General features: G+C 39.5%; 1 protein-coding gene across 1 annotated transcript in view; it reads left to right on the top strand.

Annotated features, from left to right (window-relative positions):
- The window catches only part of KIAA0825 (KIAA0825 ortholog), a 514789-nt gene that overhangs the window by 218880 nt on the left and 277183 nt on the right, over window positions 1–18726 (top strand). Inside the window, exons 13-15 of the mRNA XM_054987566.1 lie at window positions 9308–9447; window positions 12138–12326; window positions 16965–17198. Coding sequence (XP_054843541.1) covers window positions 9308–9447; window positions 12138–12326; window positions 16965–17198 — 563 coding nt within the window. The remainder of the gene's footprint in view (window positions 1–9307; window positions 9448–12137; window positions 12327–16964; window positions 17199–18726) is intronic.

Below are 18726 nucleotides of genomic sequence, written 5' to 3'. Positions count from 1 at the left end.
CGGCAGTAGGTGGGGTCTTACTACAGCCCAACGGGGAGGGAAAGCTACGCCCTTGTGCCTACCTGTCCAAAAAGTTTTCAGACACCAAACGCAACTGGAGTGTATGGGAAAAGGAAGCGTTTGCTGTAAAACTCGCCCTCACTACATGGAGGCAATGGTTGGAAGGGGCTAGAAACCCATTTGAGGCCTGGACAGACCATAAGAACCTAGAAGCCCTACGCGCCCCCCGAAAGCTAAATGCAAAGCAATTGCTGTGGGCGGAATTCTTTTCCAAATTCAAGTTTACACTAAAATACCTCCCTGGGCGGGCTAACTTCTTAGCGGACGCCCTCTCACGCATGCCCCAGCATGATAGTCAAAGGGAGGAGGTCATCGACACAGTATTCTCTCCCACCCAACTAGGGGGCGTGGTGACGACATGCAGCAAAACAGCAAAAATGCAAATCAACCAGAAACCTGATCTCTCAGAGTGGAGGAAGAAAGTAAAAGTTGAGGTAGAAAAAAAAGGAGGGAGCATACCGGCAGGTGAGCTAACACAAATTGAGGCTGACGAATGGTACCGGGGCAGTAAACTCTATGTACCGCACAGCTTGCGGAGAGATCTTACAGCAATGCCATGACTCCAAACTAGCGGGCCATTTCGGCTACCTAAAGACACTCCACTTAGTACAACGACAATTCTGGTGGCCTAACATGAGACAAGATGTCTCTCAATATGTTTCTTCCTGCCCAGTATGCATCATGGGGAAACCCAGGAGGGGAAAGCCCCCAGGACTGCTGCAACCCCTGGAGACCCCACCCAGACCATGGGCAGTAATTTCAATGGACTTTATCATGGACCTACCACCCTCCAAAGGGAACACTTGTATCCTAGTGGTAGTGGACCTATTCTCCAAACAAGCCCATTTCATACCTTGTACTACTATCCCCACTGCCAAAAAAACTGGCTAATCTGTTTATGAAACATGTAGTAAGGCTACATTCTTTTCCCCTCAAGGTAATCTCGGACTGAGGCGTGCAATTCATTGCCAACTTTGGCGGGAGCTCCTCCAAGCTGCTGGTATTGAACAGGGATTAAGCTCCGTCCACCACCCTCAAACCGACAGACAAACCGAACGCACTAACCAAGTGCTGGAACAATTCTTACGTTGCTACATCAATTATCAACAAGATAATTGGACAGACTTTATCCATTTCGCCGAATACACATATAACAATGCGGTTCATAGCTCAACTGGTGCCTCCCCCTTCAAAATAGTTCAAGGATATGAGGGAACAGCCCTACCCTTTGCAACCAACCCCGAATCCCAAAAAGCCGGGGATCTAGGAGAATGGTGGTCTACGTTGACGTCCCAGTGGGAAACGATACAGGAGACCCTGAAAAAAGCCAAGGAGGATTTCAAAAAGTTCACCGACCGGCACCACACTGAGCAATGGAAATTACTGCCTGGGCACCAGGTGTACTTCTCTACCAAGAACTTTAAAAGCGACCTGCCATGCAAAAAACTAGGACTCAAATACCTTGGCCCCTTCCCCGTCAAGAGGGTAATCAATGAGGTTACCGTAGAACTGGAACTCCCAAAGAACCTATGCCAAATCCACCCAACGTTCCACTTCAGCCTCCTGAAGAAAGCTCCCGCCCCGGACGAATAGCATCCAGAAAAAGGAGTTCCACATCCTACCCTAGTAGACGGGCAAGTCCACTACGAAGTAGAGGAAATACTGGACTCCAAATTAAAAAACAAAAAACTTTACTACTTAATCAGGTGGCAAGACTTCAACGAAGCATTCCGGGAGTGGGTCGAACACTCCCACGTCAACGTCCCCCGCCTCACCGCCAACTTCCACAAAAAATACCTGGACAAGCCGGGACCTGGGGGGGTGAGGGGGGCCTTTTGGGGGGCAGAAATATCAGGTCTGTTGCCCACTGTCCTTCCATATTGTTATTCAGCTTATGATATGTTGCAATAGCCTCTTGCTCCTGCTCCCTGTTGCTTTCCATATTCCAGGACGGACGAGCCCTTATCTTGGATGGCTCGGCACAGCGGCCTTGGGACAGCTCCTTCCGTCCCGCTACTGATAGTGTTTGGCTGGGAAAGCTGGAGGAGTGGAGGAACATGTGAACGGGTTGATATAATGTATCCTGTGCTCAATGCATCATTCTTAACAAGAGACCTGTGTACAGCCAGACACCTTTAATTGTTTCTGTGTAACCTATGGACATATGTATGGCGAAGCCTATGATATCTCAATAAAGACCCATTTACTCAAAAGAGCTTGGATTTCTTGCTGCAAGGGTTGGGAGTCATCTTCAACGTATCCTGTTTTCCATAAACTGGCACAAATGTCTGTTTGAAAATAAAGTAATGTCTTTGTTAAGGTATATTGGATGGAGGGATAGGTGGGATGCTAAATAACAGTCTACAAAGGGAATACCAGACAAAGATTTTTATGGAACTAAAGAGCTTCTTGGATATGTCTTACAGAAAGGAAATGATAGATGTGAACAGTTGCCAGTAATCCAGGTGCAAACCAACTGCACACTTAACACCTGACTAAAACAATCGTACGGGGTGGTTCAAAGTATATTTATTACTTATTGGGACTTCACATGTGTGCCACTTCCTATTAAGGAACTTGCAACAACCGGTGTTTAGGCCACAGAAACTGTGAATTTCTAACTTGTATATTTTCAGTTATCCAAATTAGCTTAATTATGCTGGCTGTTTGTTGGTGTAGTTTGGCTTTTTAATTTTGTAAGGTTGCTGACCCTTGCTGTAATATTTTATAGCTTAAGGAAATGTGTAAAACTTTGAAAAAGTAATTATTTCTGGATGAGATAGGCTACATACTTCTGTAAAACACTTCGTTTTTGTTGTGTTGCTCAGATTTGATATTTTTAGATATTACTGCCTGTTTAGAAGCAAATCCATAATTTTCTTGCTGTTCGAATAAGTGTAATAACAATTTACATATGAGACATATGTTATCAGCTGTACCGTCATTCCCTTTCTAACTTTGGACCTAAAGTCCTCCCACATCCATTTTACAGCCTATTTATGCTCCCAACAACATTTTGGTGTGTGTGTATTTTCTTCAGTGACATCCGTTTAGTAAATGCTATTTTTTCCATGTTTATTCAGGGGGGAAAAAGTATATTTTAACTTGTATTTTATTTAGTTACTTCAGCTCCAGCTCCATGATTATTTGTTTCTGGCATGATGGATATTAATACAGTACTGTATGACAGCCATGATGTTAACCTTCAGTGTAATTTGAGGCTGGATTAGCACTGCTCATAATTGGGACAGCTCTGTATTGGACTTGATCATAGACATGTTGCAACCAAATAAACATCAGAGATCATCTGAATACTCCTTCATTCCAGTGCTATCCCAAACAGAGTTGACTTGATAGGGTGTAACCATGCGTCCAGAATTACACTATCAGATATTTTTCCATCAGTAATCCAAGCCATTTTCAGGAAGCAAAGTACATGCTTCCATTTACCTTTTATTTAACTTCCATTTTAGGATGCCTCCACGCCTGTGACAAAGTAGAATCTAATACACAATAAATATGCTAGTGTTTATAGTGTTTCAGGACTCTTTGCTTTATTTTTAAAGTTTTTATTTTGTATTTCAACCAAGCCAATACTTTGATTAATCAGTAATTGTCTTAAACAAGTGGAAGACCTGCAAGGTTGTACAAGGGGCATTTCATTTCCCCCTGTCCCATTGTTTTCTCTTTCTGGAAAGTCCCCATTTCCTGCTTCTTTCTCTTCTTCCCACCATCCAACCAACATGTTTTATCTGCCCCTATATTCAGTTGTTTACTTCATTTATTACTGTTTACTTCATTTATACCCCACCATTCTCCTCAGCAGGGATCTAAAGCATTTTATCCTCATAACAACCTTGTGAGGTTAGTTAGATTTCAGATTTTTCTGAAAACCTGGGGCTTTCTGAGTTTTATAAAAAAATATGTCTTGTCTGGCTATGGCATCAATCTCTGGTATCCACAGATGGGGTCATGTTCAGAATTAGATATTATTATAAATATTCACCTTCATTTAATGACAGCACAGTATTAAGTGTAGTCACAGCCTTCTAAGTCCATTTAAGTAAACAACCTTAGGTGTTATTCTGTTTTGAATTCCATTATAAGAATCCTGTCTTAAGCTCTGGTGATTCTCTATATGTGTGCAAAAGAGAAGAATTCCAATTTGAACCAAGTATTAGTGTAGTAGTTTTATGGAGCTATTATGTCAGTGGGCCAAGTACAGCTCTGTAGCCCGAGTATAGCTCAGTGATGTCATGTTAGAGTATCTATACCTTGTTATAAATGGTTTGGAGAAAGTAAGACTGCCAATAGCCTTTCTATGAGGCAGATTATAATAGCTGCCCTCAAATTGCACTAATTTTGTGGGCGTAGATGAAAATCATCACTTGCTCTTTTCTTATTACAGAACAGAACATGGTAGTGTGCCATATTTATATATAGTTCACCTTTTGCCTCATGATGTGGTTAGCCTTGTGTTCACAGCTACGTGAGTTTGGAGGATGAGAGAACATATGCCTCTCCATATGTCCAATATAAAACTTTTCAGTGCCTTTACTGGTATTAGCATCCTGGCTGCAGGGAATTTCTACAGTACTCTAGTTTCCCTGAGAGTGAATAACGTCATTGTACATTTCAATTTTCATGATGCTGTAAGAGCTAAGAACAAGTAAATACTGAAAGGCAGTAACAGCCATCTGGTCAGTGACAGTTAAGTTTTATGACTACTCCAGTGCTCCATTAGTTGATATAAATATTACTGGTGAAATACCTAACTGTCCAAAGACCTTGCTTTTGTCACAGGTACATATTGGAGAGAAACGCTGCTGCTAACTTGCATGGTAACATATGCTGCAATAGAAAAGACGTTTCTAAAAGCAATAGCCAGTTGTAATAAAGAGCTACAACTAATTTCCTGAGTTTTATCAAATAAATTAGAAGTCTAAAACTGTTTGTTTATTGGACAAAAAATAGGATTCAGTTATTTTAAAGTGAATTTCTCTATGCAGTCTGCCTGCACATGGGAGTGGCTCAGTGGCCCCAAGTAACAACATTTTGGACCTGAGTAGTGATGTGTTTCTGGCAAAGAAATGAGTGCACTAATATGAAGCCAAATTAGCTCACTTCCAAATTCAACTGAAAAATGTGCATTTCATTTTTCTCTCCCTTTGTGTAAAGAACTTGAGAAGGGTACAATCCTACTGGGAAGTTCCTCCTTATAAGCCTTGGTGAAATCAAAGGGAACTGTCCAAGACATGGATATTTTATCCATTTCAGTGGGAAGAACTTCCAAAATATGCTCCCGGTACATGGAATATTTTGAATTTTTCTACAGGTAGTCTAGCCACTATTCATACCACATGATAATTTCTGTTCAGCACCATATTCCATAGAATTGTAGGGATGAGGGCCTCAGATGCTTCGCTAATGAGTTAGGGACCACAGACTTCATCACTATATTGCCTTACATATTATCTGTTGGTTTAAATATGTACTCCTATGTACCACCTGTGCTCCATGCTGTCTAATGTCAGTCCTAGAATTCAGTATTTTTTCTACTCTGTTGTATTCTTGCTAATACTATGTCTTTTAAACTTGCATCTCTTTTTAACTTGTATCCAAGCACTGGCCAAATCATCTGCTGGCCTCTAGCCCCTCATCCCTTCATCCCACCTGCTGAAGGGGCAAACTATAGGATGCAGGCAGTGGGATTCCACATGGATGTAAACCTCTGTGTACATCCCCTGCCACATGGGAGTGAACATGCCCCAACAGCCCGCAACTGGGCTTGTTCCTGCAATGCATTACCCCCGAAAGATCCAAGTCCAGTGCCAAAACCACCCCTCCAAAAGTTGTGACAGAGATAGAATAATGGTTGTTGTGGGTTTTCCGGGCTGTATTGCCGTGGTCTTGGCATTGTAGTTCCTGACATTTCGCCAGCAGCTGTGGCTGGCATCTTCAGAGGTGTAGCACCAAAAGACAGAGATCTCTCAGTGTCTCTCAGACACTGAGAGATCTCTGTCTTTTGGTGCTACACCTCTGAAGATGCCAGCCACAGCTGGTGGCGAAATGTCAGGAACTACAATGCCAAGACCACGGCAGTACAGCCCGGAAAACCCACAACAACCATCGTTCTCCGGCCGTGAAAGCCTTCGACAATACAGAGATAGAATAGCTGAGAGCATAAGCCACTTTGACACCAAGACATTACAGATCACAAAAGCAACTACCAAACAGAGATTTTTGCAAAATCTGCAAAAGAAACATTTCTCAGCAACCATTGCATCAGCTGGTTCACAACCGTCCCAGTTGTTTAAGATATCCAGACACCTCCTAACCCCTAAATCTGATCCTTTACATTCCCAAGAACAGACAATCAGCTACAAGGCCTTTGCTAAGTTTTTTGCTAATAAAATAGCATGAATACGCTCTGATTTAGATGCTAGCTGCAATGCAGACGAGATGGAAGAAATGCTTAATGTACCATCTGGCTTATATTTGGACCATCTTGAACCAATTACAATGACAGATCTTAACAGAATCCTGACTTCTATGAAAGCCACTGCTTGTGTGCTCGAGTCCTTCTTATTTTGGCTATTAAAATCAAGTAAAGACCACATAAGTGAATCACTGAAGTCTATTGTAAATCAATCACTAACTCAGAGCCTCTTCCCTCAGCCGCTCAAACAGGCGGTTATCCATTCACTAATTAAAAAAACATCCCTAGACAAAAATGATGTGGCCAGCTATTGCCCAGTCTATAATCTACCCTTTCTAGGCAAAGTAACTGAGAGAGCAGTAGCTGACCAACTCCAGAGCTTCTAGACCCTTTCCAATCTGGATTCAGACCAGGGCATGGGACAGAAACAGCACTAGTAGCATTCATGGATGATCTCCGGCTAAATATAGACAAAAACCATGCCTCCTTATTGCTCCTCCTGGATCTGTCTGCAGCCTTTTACACAGTAGACCATGTCATCCTGTTGAGGTGTCTAGAAACAGAAGTGGGCATCAAAGGATGTGCCTTGGACTGGTTTAAATCGTTTCTTATGGGACAGACTCAAAGGCTTGCTGTCGGAAATCAGCTATCTCCTGAATGGGAGCTATCTTATGGGGTTCCGCAGGGTGAATCTTATCTACCATGTTATTCAACCTCTATGTAAAGCCTTTAGGAGAACTCATTCACAGCTATGGAGTTGGATGCCACCAATATGCAGATGACACCCAACTCTATAAATTGCTATCTGGGTTTCCTCAGGATACAGTAGAAATCTTGGATCGCTTCCTGACAGCTGTAGTGAAATGGCTAAAAACAAACAAATGGAAATTGAACCCAGACAGGACAGAAGTGATGCTTGTTGGGGAGGCAGAGATCTTGAAGAACATTGTACTCCCCACTTTCAATGGAGTCTGTCTGACCCTTGCAGATGTGGTTAAGATCCTAGGGGTTATCTTGGATCCAGTACTACTACTAGAACAACAAGTTAAGGCAGCTGCAAAAAATGCCTTTTACCACCTTACTGTACCCTGGAAGATGGCTTCTTACCTTGACGTGGCCGACCTAACCACCTGGATCCATGCTGTGGTAATGTCAAGACTTGACTATTGTAATGCACTATACATAGGTCTCCCATCCAAATTAACTAGGAGACTCCAATGGATGCAAAACACTGCAGTGCGATTGCTATTAGGAGTGAGCAGAAGCATGAACATCACTGCCATTCTGCAGTCACTCCATTGGCTACCTATCTGCTGCCATGATCTGTTCAAGGTATTGGTTATCACATACAAAGCTCTTCACAGCCTTGTCCTGGCATACTTACAGGACCACCTCCCTCTTTATGTTCCTCCACAACAGCTTTGTTCATCTGACCTGGGCCTCCTGCACATGGGTGAAATCAACAGCAGCCTGTACATGGGCTTTCTCTGTGAAGGCCCCTACCCTGTGGAATGGCCTGCCTGAGGAGGTCAGGAGAGCCCCAACTCTCCTAGATTTCCGCCAATGATGCAAAACCAAATTATTCAAAAAGGCTTTTGTAGTGTAGGGAGGGGCTCTCAGATGCTTCGCTAATGAGTTAAGGACCATAGACTTCACTACTATGTTGCCTTACGTACCACCTGTTGTCTTAAATATGTACTCGTATGAGCTGCTTGTGTTTCATGTGGTCTAATGTCAACCCTATAATTGCTTATGTTCTGTTTCAACATTTCTTCAACTCTGTACTGGATTCTTACTAATGCTATGTGTTTGTTAAATTGTGTTTATTTACCCTATGGCATTGTTTATGGAAATGTCCTTGAAATTAACTGTACTAATCTCACACTGTGTAATCCGCCTTGAGTCTCAGTGAGAAAGGTGGACTATAAATGACATAAATAAAATAATAAATAAATAAATCTTTTAAACCCAAGAGCCATTACAAACACCAAGCACCCTAGAAACGAGGGTGGGATGGGTGGGAAGCCAGTTCAGGTGCAGAGTTCTGGGGGCCTGTCTGGCTCTGCAAATCTATCCTCACCAGCTGGCGGACCAGAGGAAACACTGCTTCTTCCAGGTCCTCTGCTGAAAAGCTGTTACCAGCAGAAGCCTGGCCTGCCCACTGCTAATTGGCTGGCTCTGCATTTTGAACTGCAAGCTGCCGCACCCACCCCAGTTAAGTTGCAGGGAGCCGCCAGGCCTCAAATAATGCTAGCTGCCATGCATTGCACTCCTTCGCCGCTTGTGGGCCACAAATTGGGGCCCCAGGTAAGTCTGAGGGCTGGGGCTTTTAGACACTCTAATTACGTCTTAATTATAGTGTGATTAATGGGTCTTACCATATTATTTCCCACTGTGTTACTTATTCTTTTTATAGACTTGATTTCAAATATTTTATAACATCATTCTAAACAATTAAATATAACTCTGAACTAAAATATAATGTGTCAGATTTATTCAGGCATTAAAAATCATTTTTGCCTCATGAAACAAGAGCATACATGGTCCCAATGAAAGAGATAAGTGAGGTTACTTTGTATCAGTTATAAATTTGGCAGTCTACCAAATGTTAATTTGCTTTTAGCTAGTTGAGATTAAATGTAATTCCTTCCCTGAGCAGCCTTAAAGTAAGCAACCATGAAAGCATTTTCAGAGTAATCTGGGAGGAATTGACATTTAAAGGAGTTAGCATTACATCTGCACTTTAAGGCTATTAATTTCATAGATAAATTAACTACATTATTCTGTCTTTATCTTACATTTTGAAAGAACTCCATCAGCCAGAGAAATGGCAGCTTGGGGTCAACTGAGACTGCTCTTATCCCAACCGTATTGTAATTGGAACTTGCTTTTGGAAACACTGCTACATCATGATTGTCTCTTAGTAAAAATTTTGCTGAGAAGTTCCAGTAAGTATCAATGCTATCTACATTCGTAACAGTGGAAATAAAAATACATTATTCAGTATTGTTACATGTTTCACTACTTAAATAATAGTGAATAGAACTTCATTAATCAGTAGAAGGGCATATACAAAGTTAAAGTTTCATGCCTTTAATCACTGGCACACTTTTTATGTATGAATACTTGCATTTTGATCAAAATGTACTGGTAAGAGAGATCAGTTTCATAATTGTGGTTCAATATATCTTTAAGAAGACATTAATATGTCCTTAAATTATTAGATTTTATTATTCTAACTTGCCAACACAAAATTTCCATTTTTCCTGGCATTCTGGTAGAAGCAGAAAAGCAAGAAAAAGATTATGGTTGCCACTTACATTAAGCTAAGTCAGACATCCCCACTTGTGTTTCTGCTTGTGAAAGATTTTGTACTACATATTTCTGGGCATTATATATGGATGGAAGTGGTGGTTGTTGCACAAGCTTTTGTACAAGCAAAACCGTGATAATTCGCTTTCCTCTTGTGCACCACTGGATCCAAGCCAGTGATCTTTATCCAGCATGATATTCTTGTGTACAAGAAAGATGAGTCTAGTCACAGTCTTCTGAAGTTTTGATTTTAATTTACAAATTAAATGCAAATTAGATTGGAACTGTGGTTCTTGAAGAGGGAGTTTCTGTTACCAGCCATGTTTCCCAATCCAAATGACAAATGCCTATGAAGTTGTCATTCTCCCCAAGGCAGTAGAAAGATGTGTTACTGTGTACATCAGAGGGCCAATGGCAGCTTCAGTAGAGTGATTTGTATTGGGCAGATGTTGGGAGGAACTAAATTCCCCCTTCCCCCATACCACTATTTTGATCAAAATCACTACTTCTTAGCTGCTGCTTTTAAGTAAAGTTCATGTTTGTTTAGGAACTTAGAAATAGCTATATTTCAGCTCTTGTGAATTTGCTGAAACCTTTTGTAAGTTTATGGTGGGATTTTCCTTAATATGGGCAGCCTAAAGTCTGGTTTATTTTTTTATTTCTTTCATTTCAGAGGTAGTGATATAAAAAATAATTTGGCCAAGGAACAAATCGTTAAAATTAAATAGCCTTATATTGCATAGAAATTCTCTTAGTATTCTATTAATGCTGTGTTTGAAAATAATAAATGTTTGCCATCTATTAAATTGTTAGCTACAACTGTTTTGTAATGCTGTTAAACTGCGTAATGTTAGCATTTATTGTATCATTCCTTCACAAAGCAATTTCATATTGGTTATATTAAATTCACATACTATTTAGTTCTATCATTTTAAAGTGGTCTAACATTTGTCAGGAAAACATCACTACTCAACTTCTGTCATGTTTCTTATTGAATTCCTTCAATATACTCACTTATCTATTCAAATGCACGTCATTTTCTACAAAGACTGACAAATGTCTGATGAAGATCATATTCTTACTTCATCATTGTATTTTTGTATTATCCTCTGTTGAATTTTATGGGCTGTTTCAATTATCACAAGGATTAAGGGGCAGAAATTATTAGTCTATTGACTGACAATTCCTTCGATCTTCAGCTTAATGTAGCTTGCCTTGAGCTGTATAGCCCAAACAAGTGTCTTTAGAAATAAATTTCATTCATTATGTGGAGATTATCTTGGAGTTTGTCATTCATGTAAGAATTTTAACTGTTGAGTAACTAGGAGGTATGAGTGCTAGCTTTAAAACAGCATTTATAGCAGGGACTTGTTACTGGGTGTGAATAGTAACAAAGGAAAATAGGGACAAACCTACACAAAAATTGATTAATAATGAAGATTCATTATTAAAATAGTTTACAAAGATTCAAGTCAACATAGAGGTGAGTATTCCAGAAGCCTTCTCCTCTGGCTAGTGGGGTGGGGTGTATAGGCCCTGAAGGTACTTGTGTTTCCTCTGGTTAGATTCAAAGATGGCATATTCTGGTTAGCTTCAAAGATGGCCTTAGCACATTGAGGGTGTAAAGCCTCTACCATCATGAGATCTTTTCCTCACCCAGTAACAAATATTACTCAATCATATTTGGAAGAAAGTGTTCATCAGCTTTTTCTTGGGAGGGTTGTAAACAAGAATTTTTGGATTATTCTGTTATAATGACTTTGGTCCTTATCAGTTAATTGGAGCCAGTCTGCTATTCCAGACAGCATCTTATTTCAGATTATTAATTACAACACCTTGCAAAAACTGTCTGCTAAAAATTGATTTCTTTCATGAGCTGGCTCCTTTTACCTCAAAAAGTCTGTGTAAATGCTCAAGAAGGAAAAGTGTTATGAAGTGGCATGGTACTGTTGAAGAAGATGGGGGAAGCCTGGCTGGTGTTTGACAGTTAAAGAGAGCTTATTTTAAAATGCTAGATAAGGGTGTCTTGTTGCAGTGGTATTACAGAAAGCACTTTGCTAAAAACTTTTGTAAAATGAAAAAAGACATAAGCATTGATGATGGTGCTAAAGTTGCCACTGAAATCCTACCTGCACAAGCAGCCTAATCAGTGTTCCCCCAGAGTTCCTATCTGCTTCAAGAGCAAAAATCTAGAGCTTGCATCTGGCTACCAGTGTGTTTTCCCCATGAAGCAAATAGGAGTCCTGGAGTCAAGTAGATGTCACGTAATTGTGTATTAGATTATGGTTTGACTTGTTGGAGATTTTCTCTTTTTTCATTTTTCCAGAATCTGAATTGTTCAAATGCGGAGAACAAAGTACTTGCCTTGATGAGAAAAATAGCGAAGAACCAAGTTTAACTGAAGCAATCTTTACAGTATTGTCTTATTGTACTTTATCTCCCAAATCGCTTGGTGTTGTTCTTGAGAACTTCATGGAAAAAGAGAAAATGTGGGATTGTTTATACAATATGTCAGGTATGAGAAACATGACAAAATGCATGTGTTTATATAGGTTTAATTTTCTTGATTTATTGATAAAGTATGTCAGAATACAGCATCTTAAATCATATAACATTAGAAGTATCCTGGAGATTTATTTAAGGAAAGTTGTTAACTTCTGTAGTGCCAGATCAAGATAAATCATGACAGTGTTATGCAATGGAGTGATAACAGCTGTAATATGCTGTACAGGGCATCATGTTTTCAAAAGTGACTGCCCCTTTCTTTCAACATGAGAAGCCAGTTTGAGGTGGGGATTGACTAACCTCCTCTCCCCAAGTATGATTATTTTAAATGGACAAAGAAGAATCACTAAGGAAATTGGGGCTGGAATATGCAAGTTTTTAGTTTCTTTGCCAGGTTTCTTGAGGGAGATATTCCTAGAAAATGACTTTGAAAGTATCTTAAATGTGTTTCCTTACCCAATAACATAATTAAATTTGCTGTTAATCCCCTTCTAGTCAGGTACTTGGTTTGACTTCTGAAAAACTCTGCTGTAAGAATTAAGTTTATTGTTAGGTTTTAGGACAGAAGCAGTATTTCTATATGAAAGCTGTCATGTTCCTTTTGCCATCTTCCATTTGAACTTCATATCAGATGCTTACAGGTTTAAATTTAGTTCCAGGGTAGTCCACTAAGGGTGCTGCGTTCAGAGCATGTCTTTTTTTTCCGAATTAAATTTTCTTTATTTAAACTATAAACTACACACCACAACACAATAAACAACAAACACAGAACAAGAAAAAATACACAGTTCTAAACATAACACACGAACAATACATATATCTATAAAATTAAGAGGAAAAGAAAAAAGAAAAGCCCCCCCCCCAAATTACACTACAAGTTGAGTTCTGATTTTTTCCGCAACAAGTATATATAATTTCTAGATATATTATTCTAACTTATTCTAAGTTAGTCACAAAACCCCTCTTTTTTCTATTGTTCCTGTTTCTTAATCCATAAATCCAGACGTCATCAAATCCTTGTTATCCATTTCATGCAAAAAGTCTATTAACGGTTTCCATTCAGTCAAGAAGTTAACTAATGTCCTTTCTCGAATTAATGCAGTAAGTTTTACCATTAACGCAAACTCCAAAACTTTTGTCAACCATTCCTCCACTGTAGGCAATGTTGTAGTTTTCCACTTTTGTGCATAAAGTACTCTTGCTGCTGTAATAAAGTATAAGAACAGTGTTCTAAAGCTTTTTTCCAACTGGCTGTCCATTATTCCCAACAGAAAAGTCTCTGGTTTCAGCTGAAGCTTAATCTTCAAAATCTTCTGAATCAATGATTGTATCTGCAACCAGAGCATGTCTGATGTAGAAGGATCTTTATAACACAGCCTTCTTTTCCCCTGCCCTGCCTTTATTGTAGGCGCACAAGTACTGTGCCAGACTGCTATAGAAATTAGTGACCAATGCATCCTTCCGTATTCCCATTGACCCCTTCTTGGTTCTCTTTGAGAATGTAATACTGAAGTAGTGGTGAAGCAAACCCTCAGTAATTTTCTTCCAAATCTATAATTTGATTTTTTTTTAAATGTACCTACTTTTATAGGTCTTTCTATTACTACAAAAGATTTTTACCAAATACCGTAAGAAAAAATATAACAGTGATCATTATCATTCTTTAAATGTTTGAGCAATGTACAAATGTGTTTCTTAGATGGCATGCATTGATGACTACTTAAATTAGAGAGCTATCCTAAACAGTTCTACACGGAAGTGACTGCCCGTTTCTTTCAATATGAGAAGCCAGTTAGGAATGGGGATTGACTAACCTCCTCCCCTCAATTATGGTACTTTTAAGTGGACAAGGAAGAATCACCAAGGAAATGGGGGCTGGAATATGAACGTTTTAGGTTTTTTGCCAGGAAATTGGTGTAGTGGTTGAGAGCGGTAGGACTCTAATCTGGAGGACCGGATTGGATTCCCCACTCCTCCACTGAAAGCCAGCTAGGTGACCTTGGGTCAGTCACAGCTTCTCGGAGCTCTCTCAGCCCCACTCACCTCACAGGGTTATTAACCTGAGGATAATAATAACACACTTCGAAAACCGCTCTGAGTAGCCATTAAGTTGTCCTGAAGAGTGGTATATAAATCAAGTATTATTATAATGTTATTTCTTATATGGCATGCATTGTTGAATGCTTAAATTAGACAGCAATCCTAAGAAAATCTACACAGAATTCTGCTCAAATCTATTCAGTGAGGCTTAATTGCAGGCAAGTGTTTTTAGGATGGTTACTGTAGACAGATCAAACCACTCATGAGAACTTATTTGTTCAAGAGAAGAAACAAGAAGCATGTTGGATAGTAATGATTATCAACTTCCAATTAAAAAGAGAAATAATTGTAACTAATAAGTGAGAATGACAACAGTAGAGTATTTGCTAATATAATTTTGTTGTGAGCTAGAGGCAGGAACACTTGCTGACCCCAGTGGCAAGGACGTACCTCTACATCCTCACTGGGATCCATGGCTGTCCAGTCCCTATAAGGCGGAAGCTGAAACTGAAGCCTGAAATCAGCAGATTATATGCATATGTTGTGAGAATGTCCAGCAGTTAAAATTTGGGGATCATTGTGGAAATTAATTGTACATTAAAGCTTGGCTTCCTAAGAACCCTAATGTTATTTTAATGGAGACTTATGTCTAAGTGTTGTAAAAAGCAGAATGTAAATCTAATTCAGAGCTTATTATTACAGAAAAAATGCTAATTGCAAAAAAATATATGACATTGGATGGATTTGAATATAAAAATGTGGATCAATGAGGTTTGGCAGTTTGCTGAACTGTTGAAATTTATTTGCTTGAAGAATAGTGGGCAGCGGAAACCATGGCTGAATCCACATTACCTCCGCACATCCCGGTGTTGCACTAAATGTTCGCTAAACACCCGGAAGTATAATGTCTTTCAAGCGCGATTTCTGAGGTTGGTTATCAGTCAGCAGGAGGGTTGGCCGATGCTTGGATCCATGGCATTTTCTTTGCTAAGGCTCCGTAAGCTGTAACAAAGTCGTGGCATTTCCATTTTCCAGCAATTCTGTCTTTGGGTCTTGTTTTGTCTCTGGGCCCCTCACTCCATCCTTTTTACAGCTGGGCCTGAAATCGTCTTCATTTTGTTTATATTAATGTGTTATTTTAATATTTATCAAATTAAAAAAAAACTAAACTAGGTTTAAAATCACTAATTAACGCATTTATTACATATTGTAATAATGAGGAACTTAAAGTTAATTATGCTAAATCAAAAGTCCTGAGATTTTCCAGGTCCTTCCATAACGGCCCCAAATCGATAAGAGTACTGGGAGGGGCTTTGGAGAGAGTCCCCTCCTTTAGTTATCTTGGTATCACTTTTAACTACAATCTATCATGGAAACCACATATTCAGGCTGCTCTGAAGGCTGCAAACATTTCATCAATGGCAATTAAAAAATTCTTTTACTCCAAAGGAGCAAAACATATACCAGCAGCCATTAGGATTTTTAATGCTAAGGTTATCCCACAGATACTTTATGGGTGTGGAGTGTGGATTGAAGGTGTATCCGACAACCTTGACACCCCTCTACACACATTTTTGAGGGAGATAGCGGCAGTCCCGAGATGCGTAGCAGGTACTGCACTTAGAGTCGAATTCGCCCAACCCTCAATTGAGAAGAGAGCATGGATTACAGCCTTTAAGTTGTTCTTGAACAAGGAAATTTACAAGGACAATTCAGGGAAAGTAGGTTTTGCACACTTGATCCCGCAGGATACCTATAAGAGTAGCCGAACTAATTTAATTAACCAGAAACTAAAAATTCTGGATATTGATATAACATCTTTACAGTCAAATGAGGCCCTAAGAGTTATAAAATTAAAACTAAAGGATCTCGATTACAGCAGTACTCTCCAGAGAGCCAGACGTACATGTTCGGGCTTATCCCTGGGACTTTCACCCCCAGAGGCTATTCCATCTTATTGCTATTCTTTAAAGATTCCAGCTCAACGCAGAGCCTTCACATTGGCTAGACTTAACTCCTTCCCCTCTAAAGTGCTTTCTGGTCGTTTCTCTGGACTCCCTTATTCTGAACGCGTTTGTGACTGTGGACAAGGAAAGTTAGAGACCTTGGATCATATAATAGTTTTTTGCCCTAAGTGGAGTAAGGAAAGAGAGAGATTTATTATTCCTATTATGTTAAAAGAAAAGCTTCCCTTCCTTCCTTGGGCAATCTCAGTGCTACTGTCTGATAACTTTCCTGACAATCAAACCTCTGCTATAGTGGCTTCCTTTTTAGCCACGGTGATAAAGAAACAAAATCTTCATGAGCTTAGATAGTTTAAAGTGATAATGACGAGTTATGTCTGTGTGAATTGGGTCTGTTTAAGTGTACAGTTCATATTTTGTTGGTGTTTGTATGGCTTATGGCTTCGGCCGGAAAAGCAATAAACAATATATATATATATAAAAAAAACTAAATGAACTATGAAAACTAACAGTGCAACCCTAAAGACACTTTCCTGGGATAAGCTCCATCGAATAGACTCAAGTAGAATTCTGAGTAGACCTGCTTGCAATTGCTCTCTAAATGGCTCATCTTAGTTAATGTGTATTTTATTTTGCTTCTAAAGTTTCCAGTTGTGGTGAATCTGAACCAGAGATAATCAGATGTTTGAAGATGACTTTGATGAATTCAGTTAAGGGTATAGTAAAACAGATCATTTCTTTAATGCACTCATGGGAAGCAACAGAGAACTATGGAACCTATCAACACAAGCAAATAGTTCCTGAAAGTTTGTTGAAGACTGTTCCAAAGGAATGGAATTATACTCCTAGAGAAATGAAGAGAAAAGAATCTGGGAAATGTGAGTTCTTACATGAATTAGTCAAAATAATGGGTGGTTCTTTTAATGACGACATAAAAATGGAAGAAAAAATTGAGTAAAATTTGAGAAAACTTGAGTAAAGTGGTATGATTTAACATAGCAACGTAATTCCTGATGTTTTGATGAAATTGTAGATAGATTTTGAGACAGTTGTTTTTCTTACTAAGTAATTGATAAATGCCTATCATTGGGAGGAAGCAAGGACTACAAGGATATTTTGACAGGACACATAGGAGGAAGAATTCACATCCTATGTACAGCAGCCACACAGCTGGAATTCCTCTCAATAGTGCCATGCTATGAAGTGTCAAGACTCCCACTGCTGCACTGATGACCCCAAGTACAGAATATTTCCCCATAATATTCACTTATATGAGGGAAAGTAAAGAGAAGAACTCAGATATGCTGTTTAGGGTGGCAGCTAAACCAGAAGTTCAGATTTTGAATGTTCACTGATATATAGATGTCTTGATGGTTATCCACAAATTGCCTGTATGAGAGTGTTTCAGCAGAGATTGCGATAGGGAGATATGACCTGTTTTCATCCCATGTGGGGGGAGGGGGAGAGAAAGAGAGATTAACTGGGATAGGAGGAACACTTTTCTTCCAGTCCTAATAATTTCCCCTCCTCTACATTTTTCAAGGAGTATTAGGAGAAGGATTAGTGTTGGTAAATTAACCCCATAAGATGTTATCAGTTCCCCCCTCAGAGTATTATAAACTCTTAGGTGCTGGAGGTAGCATCTCTCACCTGCCAACAAAAACTCAAGTGTCCTCAACATTCATTATGCCAAATTTAATGTTATAGCTGCCACCAACACCATTTTAGAAAATTTGGCCATTTAAAATGTTGAAACAGCCATTTCAACACTTGAAAAGGTGTGGGGGAGGGAACAAGATTGCCTCGTCCCATTGCCCCGTGGGTCCAATCGGTATCTGGTCCCTTGTGGCATTTTTAAATAGCCAGTTTCTTCTCTAAAATGGTGTTGGAAGCCATGAGTCCAACATGTGGCCACTGTAATATTTGGTCTGGAGCTAAGCCTTCTGAAAAACCAGTGAGCCTCTCAGTCCTCATTGGGCGCTGTGTGTGTGTGTGTGGGGGGGGTCATTAAAAAACAAATTAAAAACTAATATTTTTCTGCATGCCTAGGAATTCCTCTGGCCATGAGCTTTACTGCCCTACAGCTAGTCACAGAACCACCATGTTCACTTTTAGGAATGATAAACAGCACATTTATTATTAAGTTTAATTGTTTGTGAGGTTGCAGTACATTATCATGTCTGGTAAAAAGTATAAAACATTATACTAGCCATTATACTAGATGGCCAAAGGTCTCCAATTGTTAAAACAACAACCTGTTTTCATTTCTGTCTTTTTACAGTTTGCTGTTCGTGTTTAGATTTTGCTGAGTATAAATATGTCATCACAGATTTACAATGCAATCCTATGAAGAGTTACTCCAGTCTAAGCCCATTGAAGTCAATGGGCTTAGACTGGAGTAACTCT

The sequence above is a fragment of the Eublepharis macularius genome, chromosome 8 (genome assembly GCF_028583425.1).
Source record: "Eublepharis macularius isolate TG4126 chromosome 8, MPM_Emac_v1.0, whole genome shotgun sequence".
Classification (NCBI taxonomy): domain Eukaryota; kingdom Metazoa; phylum Chordata; class Lepidosauria; order Squamata; family Eublepharidae; genus Eublepharis; species Eublepharis macularius.
Note: the sequence above shows the minus strand (reverse complement) of the source record. Positions and strands in the feature narration are given on the sequence as shown.